Genomic DNA, 12110 nt, shown 5'->3' on the forward strand with positions numbered 1-12110 from the left:
ACATCCCTGACCAACCTTTTTCTTTCCGAGTACAGTGTCAAGATTATATAGAATCATCTTTAATATGTGAATACTTTACAGGCATAAAAAAGGAGTTCTTGCCCTGAGAGAAGCTATTAACCTAAATTAAATAGAACAGGAAAAAGGAGGAGCAATGATGAGGTAGAGACTTTTAACCTTTGCATCTGTAAGGCTTGATTCTCAGCTTCAGCTTCAGAAGTGTTTTGTAATCTATTATTACAGCCACATAATGCACAGTCATATAAAAGGGCTATCCTGTTTCAAAATTTTGAACATGTGAATTTTGGATCCCGATCAGAGTTGTTACTTTATGGTATCAGTGTGAAGTTCAGAAGGAAGTGCAGAAAACAGCACTGAAACAAAACTTCTTAATATGTGGTATCCTGTGGTTACAGGAATCATCTTTCTCCAGAGTCACTGTGCTTTGGGAGAGTCTGAAAAAAATTCTTTCTTAACAGTACAACCCCCCATAATCTCTCATGAAGTGGTAGTCCCAAAAAAGGAACTTTGTTAAGCTCTGGCTAAGGAGGAAGAAAGAAAATTACTATAAGCTTAGGTAATTCTGGATTTGTAATATCCTCTGAATAACAGAAAACAGTAATAAAGGCAAATTAGAACCAAATATAAATGTCAAAATAACACAGGAAGTTGTCTCCACTGAGTCAGTCTTTGGGCTACCAGTTTAGTTTTTTTCACACTAGGAATGTATATCTTTGTTTACTTCATTCTCACAATTTAAGAACCATACTTCCACAACATTTTCTCCCAGTCTATCCCTCTTGGATGATAAGAGCTGGGAGCTTTTTTCAACATTTTTTTTACTTTTTTTGCAAAAAAAAAACCCCACACCCCTATTTGATAAAAAAAAAACTTGGCATAATAAAACTTACTTTTTGCATAGAAAACATGTATTTTCTGCAAAACATAATGTTTACCACAAAAAAATGGGCTTTTGTTTTAAAAAACCAAGGGAACTTAGCACAAACAATTTTTTTGCAAAAGTCCCAAAGTAGAGAAATATCTCACAGTGAATGACTACTACATTATTACTACTACTACTTATGATGATGATGATATTATTATTATTACCACACACATAATTTATCCAATGCCACCCAGTGTGGTGTAGTAGTTTGAGCATTGGACCATGACTCTCGAGACCAGCGTTCGAATCTGGCTCAGCCATGTAAACCCACTAGGTGGTCCTGGGCAGACCACACTATCTCAGCCTCACAGAGAATGGCAATATCTCAACCACTTCTGAGAAACATGTCAAGAAACCCCATGATACAAAAGCTTTGGGGTCTCATAAGCTGGAAATGAGCTGAAGGCACACAACACAATTTACAATGTGTTACTGTATTCATATATATCAAAAGAATGGGGGGAGAGGCTTTTGTAATTACATATAATTAATATTGTATATATCTAATATAAGTATAGTTGGTTTTTACAAGTATTTCATTGTTCTTTGTGTTCTGTCAGTGTTATTCCATTGCTCTGTTATTTAAGACACAACAACACAACAACAACAAACAACACAACAACAAGGTACCCGGCACTTCATAAAATAAAATTTCCAAGGCATACAATCTAAAAAAATTTTTTTAAATCTCAATGTGCTGGACATTCTTTCCCATCAGAAAAAAGAAAATGTTGAATGTAATTTTCACCCCATCGCACTGATTAGGAGCAATTCTCCTGGGTTTCAGACCAGATTGTTTCCCGACATATCAGAAAATGCAACAGATTAAACCTGGGGCCTTCTGATGCAATTCATGGGCTCCACTACTGAGCTGCAACTCTCCCCAAAGAGCATACTTGTTTTAAAATACACCATCGAACCCTGGGTGTTCAACAAATTAACATACAGGAGGCTTCTTCATTCAAGCTATACTTTGGAAAAATGCTGATCAAATAAGCCATACAGTCATCAGTAGGGAGTTACTGACAGAACCACTAGCCAGATAGTATAGCAGCACATTAACTCTACACTGCTAGAAAAGAATTACAGTGTTACCTTCATATCTGTGGGGATTCTGTTCCAGACCTCCCCCGGGACGTAGCCAAGGGGGTCTGTGGGGTCCGCCCCCCCCCCTTCTGTTAGTATAATGAATGGTGTGCTGCTGCGCCACTGCACCCAAGCCCCATTATAATGGTGGCACTTAGTCTGGACCCCCCCCTTCCCAAAATCCTGGCTACGTCCCTGCCTCCCCCCCCCCCACAGATGCCAAAAAATGTGGGACCTCAAGTCCCTGGTTTTTATGGCAGTATGCTGTCACATGGCTGCACTGCCACGCGCATGCAAATGTTGCTATTAGGGACAATGGGGTGGTGCCATCCATAGATGCTTAAATCTGCAGTGCAAATCCATGGTTGGGACAGATGGACCGTATTACTTGTATTTACCTAAAATACATAAACTGAATACATAAATACTGCAATCCTAATCGCTAGTTCCACTGATCAAGAAATGTTTTGGGCTAGACAGAAAAAAGGCAAGGCAAACCCCTCGGTGGAATACATTATACCAGAAATTTGCCAGAAAAACCTGGTGTAGATTGCTTTTAGGTCACCAAATAGTCAGAAATGACTTGAAGGCATACAAAAAACATTAACTTGGAATATAATGTATCTAAAATATCATATTTATAAAGGGCATGTATTTTTATTTATAATAGAGTTCTATATTATTACCTAATTCCTTTAGCTCTATCTGAATTCCCAGTCAAAAATTAGGAACAATAAAAATTATTTTAGCGAAGACAATCTTCTCCATGTTAGTTTTTTTCAGAGTTGGGGAGAAACGTTGGCAAAATAACTGAATATATAAATATTCTAACCAGCTGGTTCATTGAATTTTGAAACAACATTTTGGGCCACAAACAATTCAGTTCTGGCAAACGTATTGCAATCACAGTATGGTTTTGTCTTAGCAGAGCACCACCAACTTACACTCTGTTGTACATCATCCCTGCACGGCTCTTCTCATCATTTCCATTGTAATTCTGGATGGCTTCAGTGTATGTCCTAAGGAAGTATCCTTGATCTAAAAAGGGAAATTCAGACAATGTAGTAAGTTTTATTGGGCTGACATGCAGACGAAATTTCAGGGCTCGGTTCTCCACCTGAATTAAATCCCTGGCCATCTCATACCAATCACAGGGAAATGATTAAAAAGGTTTTTACACTTTAGAAAAAAATGGGGGCAAACGAACTACCGTATATACTGACTATAAGCAGACTCATGTATGAATCGAGGACAGGTTTTGGGGGGCAAATTATGGATTTTGAAATCATCCATGGATAAATCGAGGGTAAAACTTAAAGAAATGCAACCAAGGATCTAAAGTTTGAAGCAAAGAAAACAATGCAAAAGAATTTGCAAATTCCAGCAGGCATAACTGTTTGCCTACTGAAGGCGGATGGATGGATGAGGAGAATGGACAGGGGTCATTACTTCCATGACAGATTTGCTCTTGTCTTTCACCAGGGGATGGTTCCTTTTTAAAATATAGAGTAAAGTTCAGTACTTACATTGACCCGTGGATAGGTTGGCCCCAGGTTTTTGGGCCAATTTTTAGACTAAAATTCTCAGACGTATACATGGAGTATCTACAGTAGTGTTGTTACTCCTGCCATTTCTCCTGAAATGTGCATTTGGCAATGACAAACTTATCTTGGAACAGGGGTAGGCAACCTTTTGAGCCGGGGGCCAGGTTGGTGTCCCTCAGACAAACTGGGGGGTGAAGCCGGAGGTGGAGCTTTCCACCCCGGGGGCGGGGCCGCGTGCCGGGGCGGAGCTTCCACCCCCAGGGGCCAGGCACCTCCTCTTTGCCATCGCCGGAGCCTCCTGGAGGACCCCAGTGAAGGCAACGGGTTGGGAGGCCGCTGCTGCCGCCGGAGCCCTCCCGGAGGCCCAGAATGGCAACTGGCTCCCAAGGGGGCTGCTGCCGCCCGCTGCCGGGACGCCGTACTGGAGGACCCCAGCGAAGGCAACGGGCCTCTGGGAGGCCGCTGCCGCTGTCGGGCCCTCCTGGGGACCCTAGCGAAGGCAACAGGCCTCTGGGAGGCCCGCCCTGCAGTTGCAGGAGCCCTCCTGGAGGGACCCAAGGGACAGCAACTGGCCTCCCAGGGGCCGCGCTGCCTCCGGAGCCCTCCTGGAGGGCCCCCAGCGACGGCAACGGGCCTCACAGGGGCCCGCTGCTGCCGTTGGATCTCCTGGAGGACCCCCCAGCGAAGGCCAAGGGCCTCTGGGCGGCCGTTGCCGTCGCAGGAGCCCTCCTGGAGGGCCCCAGTGTGGCAACGGGCCTTTTTCTTTTCGAGGCCCGGTGCAGTTGCTGGAGCCCCCTTTCAGGGCTCTGGCTGCCGCAGCGGTCCTCCCAGAGGCCCGTTGCGGCTACTGGAGCCCCGTTTCAGGGCTCCGGAGGTCGCATCGGGCCTCCCAGGGGCCCGTTGCGGCTGCTGGAGCCCCGTTTCAGGGCTCCGGAGGCCGCAGCGGGCCTCTGAATGGGCGCCGCCATTTTGAAGGACAAAATGGCGGCCGAAGCCGCTGAAATCGGCGGCGATTTCGGCGGCGGGAGGGACCGGGGGCCGGCAGAAAGGCGCCCGCGGGCCGGAGGTTGCCGACCCCTGTCTTGGAACATTCAGCTGTCCTTTGTGTTAGCATATATTGTGGAGAGCCTGTGCATTAAATCCTCCATTCATTACGTAGAGCAAAGTGTCAAGAAGTCAGAGAAATTAAGTAAAAAAACAGGAGCAAAAATATGGCAATGGAAGACAGAAACAAAGGGATTGAGCTACTATTCAACCATCCCAATGGCAGTTTCTTACTTTATTCCCTGATAAGATACGTGTGCTCCAAAAAACACTGAGGAATCTTTTTATGGAAAAATGTGATGAAAGATGCCTCCTACAATATCACACTATCACAATGATAGAGGTTGGAAATGTTAATTTTTAAACTCCAGCTCTCTGAATTCCCCAGCCAGGATGACCATTGACCATCCTGGCTGAGGGATCCTGGGAAATGAAGCCCCAAAATATCCATCTATAGAAAATCCTTACAGTGATATTTTCATTACTCACATGCCGTTTAAAAAACCACTGGCAGGAAAAGAATTTTAAAGGTCTAACAAGGAGAAATCAGTTACTTTCCATGAGAACGAGAGATGGCAGCTTTGGAGATCTTGATTTTTAGCCATTGAGACCATCTACAGATGACAAAAAGCCCCAAAATGCCACAGATACACACCCCAAAACACAAACTGAAAGTGGCTTCTGATCCACTTCCAGTTTTACTTTGTATAGTTTAGGGTACTTAGAGGATTTGGGTTGGCTTACTGGCTGCCCGAAAGACAAACTGGATATTCGTGGAAACTTCCAGAGAGAGAAAAACCCAGTTTTTGCTAAAAAGGAAATGTGGGGATGGTGTGCATTGGGAGGGCCCATGGCTCCATAAAATCACTTTAGGATCACACATGATGCAAAGGCCACAGTCTTTCCACCCTGGATACAAATCAAACAAAAATCGTATTAACATCTGTTAAGTCAGGATTTTAGAAACCCCACAATAGCCATTCTCATTGGAAAATTTATGTTGCTGAACAGCTGCCTCTCCCTTGACACAAACCAAACAATATTTAAGAAGTCTTTCAAAAACCATTTGTAGGGGACATGGAGAGGGGCTGCTTTTTAATGAAATACAAGATAGTGGTTTTTTGTTTTTTTGTTTTTAAAAAAACAACCTCCAATGGATCTGGACTCTGGCCTTTTTCTCTCCAAACATATTTTCAGTTAATAATGTTTCTGTCAGACAATTTTCAGCCATTCTTATGAAAAACACATCACAATACATATGAAATGGGCTAAGAGACATTTGCAGTATAGACACAATTTGTTTTCTTATTTTATTATGTCTCACTAACCCAATTCTTACTTTCTGTTGCTTTTTCTAGCTGCGCTGCCACTTTTCAGAATATGACTAAATAAGATTTAGTTTAATTTGGCTTTGCATTCTTGGAAATCCTCTCTGCATTATACAATCAAATACTTGTCCAGTGGAAGTAACAGCATTTATGCAAAGAATTTAAGCTATTTTGCAGTCTTCAGCATACGTAACTGGGTAAAGAAGATCTTACACGATGAACATATAAAGGAACTCAGCTCAAAAGTAAATACTGAAGAGCAAAAGCCTGGAGCTTTAGCTAAATCCTTTCATTTGGAATGATAACAGGTTTTGGGACTGCACATCTTGCTGCCAAATAAAACAGCTGCATCACTCAGAATGCATACGGAATTGCTGAACTCTGCAACCCAGATAATAACACTCAGTGCCCAAAGAGGCTTCAGCAAAAGCTGCCCAGAGCCAGGGTGTGACCACCTTTATCAACAGGTAATTTATACAGTACTCACCTCATGGCGAAAAAACAAATCCTGAAATGCCAGCCACTAGCTCAGCCAGGAAGACCAGAGACAAGAACATGGCATACTGAAAGGCAAGGAGGAAAGGAGAGATGTCCATGGATATAGTACAGATTCTTCTCATTCACCCCATATGGTTTTTTGAATTTAAAACAGCTACCACCACCAAAACTCTAGTAATAGCCTTAATTCTGCACTGCAAATCTCCCACTGTCATTTGAATTGTCTCTACATGGGAATAGGATCAACACTATATGTAAAGACAGTGCAGTGCTACAAAGGTCAATGTTTTCACAGCTTGGAATTAGTTACTTTTGTAGTGAGGGATCCTGGGAGCAGAAGTCCTAAAAAGGTTTCCTAAGTTCTGACTGTTTTTCAGACTGCTAATAAAATGATACAATATTATTTAAAAGAAAGAAAGACACCCCTCTTCTCAAAAATGGCTGCCAAATTATTAAGCTCTCCCTCCTTCCCTCATAACTACAATAATATGTTGAATATCAGGTAGGGGAAAAAAACCTTTGAATAGGTACCACAACTTTGTGTAGCACTGGATTAGACAATCTCCAGTTTCATATATCCTCACCTTTTCTGATACAACTGTGGGGAAGATTTCAGAAGTACAGTATTTGCTTCCAGTTTTGTAGGATCTTGTCATTCAAACATGACAAACTCTGGTTAATTTTAACTATCATTAATAAAACAAGTCACCTTCAAATAATGGTTATGCAGCTGGTTAGTTTTTACTAATTATAGGCCCGATCTAGACGGACCTTTGCACTGCCCCCATTACATGCTAGGGGTTGGCTGAGGACACAACGTCCATTCCGGCCTCACCCCTAGCATGTGACGGGGGTGTAAAAATGGTGCTGCCCTATACACATGGGCACCACCATTTTGATGTGATGGACGCTTAGCGTCTGCACGTCCTGGCACCTTTGTGATGCCGCAAGTAGCGCCTTGCAGCGTCACAACCGCTTTTTGCAGGTACTTCTTGCTCCGCAATGGAGCCGCACAGTTTGTCAGCTGCGGCTCCCTCGCGGAGCAAACACGGGCACTCTGTACTGTGCCATAGTTAAGATTAATCATAGTTTGGAGCAAGAGTGGGGATCTTCATGTCTCTGAGCTAAATAGAGCCTTCTTGAGTCTCATTACAGCTCTCTGGAATATTCGAGATGGTCATACCCCCTTCCCTCAACACCATCTAAAATATTCTGGCATTTTTAGACCAAGGGTTTTGCTTTTGTCCCTGATTTCCCTTGGAACATGGGCCTCAAGAATCTCTCTGAAACTGAATTCAGGGCAGAGATGTTCCCAGTCCCAATTTAAGAATGTTGACCACACACTATGCTATGTTGAATCAAAAATGGAAAGTTTTCAATCTCTTCCATGCAGCTGAAGCACATCTGGCAGAAAGGCAGAGCATGCAAACTCAAGTTTCATCCTTGTAAAATAAAACCTTGTTTCATCTGGATCAGTACATATGATTATTTTCACAGCTCCTCTTAAAATATACCAAGACCTCATTCACACTACATTTGAACCAATTTGCAAACCGTTTTAAAAGGAGGTCATTCACATTTGCACTGTTTTTTCCTGACTCTAACTTTGGGGGGGGGGGGCACAAATCCCAACCCAGTTCTTTTCTTTTAAAACTGAGGCATCTCCAAAAGAACAGGGTTATTTTAGGGAGCCACCAATGGGAACGCATTACCAATCCCATTCAGGGCACCCAGGAGATAGAAGCAATGGGCAGAGGGGTGGAACATACCCATCCCGCAGATTTTGGCAAACCATTGTTTTTTCCCTCTTGGGCTCACAATTCTGTGTGCAAAGATACTGGCTTTTTAAATCCTGTGAATTCAAATTTCCCTCGTTGTCATGTGGTCCCTTTAAATCACCACACAGCTGTTTTCCCCTTCTGCCAGTGAATTAATCCCCTTATCTGCATCGATGCCTGATGTCCAGAGGTCACCAAAGTCAGGGAGAGGGGGTCTTTTGGGGACATGTTGCGACATGGAATTTTTTTGGAAAAAAATGTTGACAGTTTCTGCACACTGTAGCATTTGAGTGGCACTGGTGGTTGTGTTGCTGGCACTCTGGGGTTGGGGTTTCATCTTTGCTCTGTGTGTCTCTGGTGCTTGCCTCTGTTTCTGAGTTATGGGGACCCCACAGCCACCCTATCATGGGGGTTTCTTGGCATTAGGTTTCTTCAGAAGAGTTTGCCATGGCCATCCTCTGAGCCTGAGATAGTGTGACTCCCCCCAAGGGGAACCTATCACAGGGTTTTCACGGCAAGAATGTCTTCAGGACATGGCACCCAAAAAGCAAGTGTTGTACTAAAGCACTAATTTGACAGTTGCGCGCTCGCATGACAAAGCATCATTTAACCCCCAATATAGAAGAGTTGAATTTATCGTTTCTTGAAGATCCCATGCTGCTTCTTGCAGCCCTTTAAAAGTTAAATATCCCCAGCTCCTTCTTGCAGCCCTTTAAACATTAAATATCCCTGGTGGCTCCCTGCACCCTTTTAAAAAATAAAGATCCTTGCAGTTTGCACACTTCAAATTCCTCAATAATATACAACAGAGGAATGCAGTTTAATGTTGAACTTGACCTGCACAACGTCACAGTGACAAAGGTGCATGTCATTTGACTGACAGTTTAAAAAAAAACTACACCAGCTATGATTGAACTTGTCTGCAATGGAGAATCCATTCTGAACCAATCCATAGGTAAATGTGAACTTGAATTGGGTTAAATTGCCAGGGACAGGGACTGAACTTCTATTCAGTGTTGAATCGATTACGCAATTCAATTGGCATCAGTGCAAAAATGTAAGTGTGACTGAGGCCTATGCTTAATATAATAAATTATTCACCTAAGTCCTGTTTAGAGCTTCTCCTATCCTAATCCTTGCCCTCTTTCCCTCTTTTGATGAAGTCTCCATTTTTCATCTGTGCTGCAGAACAAGCCCACATTTCCCCCTTTCAGTGTAAAGATTACCTGCTGAGAGGAGCATTTAAACAGTACTTAGTAATTGGAAGCCAGCGATGGAAAACTAGAAACCATGGAGATTCTATAAGGCACTATGTCCTGTCTTGAATTTGCGAGCCACCTTGGTTATTAGTGGGAATGAGAGGAGGAACATGCAAAGGCACTGAGGAAGGAGGAAGGCATGTCCTTGTGATCCTTGACCTCACTCTGCTCAGTTGCAGAACTTGGTAAACTAATTAATGCACTACCCATCAGCACAATACCACAGTTATTGACTACATGTCTCTTTTGCAGGAAGAAGACTTTAGGAAAGATATGATTCAGTTTAAGTTACTACTATCATCATTACTTAGACTGAGTATTTTGTTTAACAGAAGTGTGCCAGAAGACCTGGCATAACTTGATCAGCAAGAAACAACCCATAAAATAAATATTTACTTTTATTCAAAGACACTTTGAAAGTAGAGAGAAGTGCACACATACCTCAGTTAACAAAGGTCCTATACAGACCAGCCCAAACCCGGCCTGTGGACAGAGTCATGGCGCAGCATCCTGACAACGCACGCCCCGACTCCACTCCCAAGGCATCATGATACCGCATGCCACTCCAGATAGTGCACGGCATCATGGCATACCTCCGGCACTGTGTCCAGATGACACAATGCCGAAGAGGCACCACACAACCGCACTGACACAGTTATAGCACCCTTTGGAGGGTGCAAAAAGGAGCTGCTTTTTGCGGCTCCTTTTTGCACCCTCCAAACACTGGATTGAGGCCACAGCATGAGGTTGCCATGGCCCCAATCCGGCCAGGAAAGGGGCGGTGTCGCGCCACCCCTTAGGGGCGGTCTATAGAACCCCAAAATCTCTGACAAAAAACTCCTTTTTATGAAGTCTTTTTATGGGAGTCAAAATCAGTCCCATCCCCCCTTTTGTTGTATTCTGACTAAATCAGTGCTTCTCAGTCTTTGGTCCTCCATTTTTTTTGGACCTCAGCTTGAAGAAGCCCCAGCTAACTTGTCCAACAATCAAAAATTACAGGAGCTGATGGACAAATCATCTGGAGGACTAAAGGTTGGGTACCACTAGTCTAGACTGATGTATTTTTTTTTGTTATGGTGGTTTTTCAGAACCAGCACTGAGAGGAAGGTGAAGGAGGGCTGAAGAAAAGCATATTTTCAGTGTTGGGTTGCAGCAGGATGTATGCAGTAAACAATGCAATAAAACTTGACTTTGGGAAGAATAAGATTCTACTCTACGTGATTTTACTGTAGCTGTGTGTGCTTACATACAACAAGGAAGGTAAATGCTTCCACCAAAATAACTCACTGAGCATACATAAAAAGCAAAACAGAAAGAAAAGGGGAAAGCAGATTAGCCTGTCTCATTAGCTACCTTGGCAGCACAAAAAAGCATAATTCTATACATTTTACAGCCAAAATGGAAATCATAAGAAAAGCAGTGGTTGGGGAGGAATCATCCTGGGATGTATTTGGGAAGAAACTTTCAAGTAGTCACTAGAAGATACAAAATATTTTGTGTTACTTAGGCAAGGCTTACCTGACCTGATTGTTTTATTTCACATGCACGTTGCATCAGTTTTGGATAAAAAGCTTGCTGAAACATGCTGAATTGCTTTTTATAATGCTGAAGGAACCTATTCCTATTCTTTCCATGTTATTTCTATTGTAAGCCTGAGAGCAGGGAACCATCCAATTAAAAAGATTGTATGTACAGCGCTGTGTAAATTTACAGCGCTTTATAAATAAAGGTTAATAATAATAATAATAATAATAATAATAATACTTCTGATACCAAAGTTTCTGTTAGAGAAATAAAGCCCAGGAACACATCTACTTCATTAACTGAGGTATGGCTGTATTTGAGATAGGATAGACTCACAACTAAGCCATTTTCCCAAGCACGAATGCTACTGCCACCAGAATAAATGTCTCTGGCTTTCCCAAGATCAGTGCACTCTCCAGGGCCACACAGAAACAATGTATGTACCACTCAGGGCTTTCTGCAGAGTTTCCTCTGCCAGCTGGCTCACGGGTGGCTTGTTTGACTATCAATGTGTTCAAGCAAGCTAGCTGAAGGCTGTTGCCAGGGAAAGTCTGGCAGGATGCGCATGTTGCTCTCTCCTCTCTAAATTTCAGGACTGAAGCCAAAATATATATAAATTAGGAAACTCCATTAACCCAAGGACACAACTCTGAATATGAACTTACTTCCCTCTCCCCATGTCTATCCTACTGTCATTTTTCCATGAGAGTAAGTACACTTTTTTCCTTTTGCTCGCATATTGGTAATGTAACACTTTAGCAACAGTGAAACTTTGATTTGCAAATCTCTTTTCTATTTTCTACTAGCCTCATTTAGAATGCACACATTCACCCAGGGGTTGGCAACCTCCGGCCCACGGGCTGGATCCGCCCGCGGGCGCCTTTCCGCCAGCCCCCGGTCCCTCCCGCCGCCAAAATCGCCGCCGATTTCAGTGGTTTCGGCTGCCATTTTGTCCTTCAAAATGGCGGCAAAGTCTCGCGCAACCAAAAAGGTTGCGCAAATTTCGCCGCCATTTTGAAGGGCAAAATGGCGGCGCCCATTCAGAGGCCCGCTGCAGCCTCCGGAGCCCTGAAACGGGGCTCCAGCAGCCGCAACGGGCCCCT

The 12110-nt window shown here is 43.3% G+C and overlaps 1 protein-coding gene across 1 annotated transcript in view; it reads right to left on the minus strand.

Moving 5' to 3' along the window:
• TSPAN7 (tetraspanin 7) overlaps positions 1-12110 on the minus strand; it is a 123779-nt gene that overhangs the window by 21846 nt on the left and 89823 nt on the right. The window contains 3 exon segments of the mRNA XM_042460869.1: positions 2977-2996; positions 2999-3070; positions 6436-6511. Of these exon segments, the coding sequence (XP_042316803.1) occupies positions 2977-2996; positions 2999-3070; positions 6436-6511 (168 nt within the window).

Source organism: Sceloporus undulatus, chromosome 3, assembly GCF_019175285.1.
Source record: "Sceloporus undulatus isolate JIND9_A2432 ecotype Alabama chromosome 3, SceUnd_v1.1, whole genome shotgun sequence".
NCBI lineage: Eukaryota > Metazoa > Chordata > Lepidosauria > Squamata > Phrynosomatidae > Sceloporus > Sceloporus undulatus.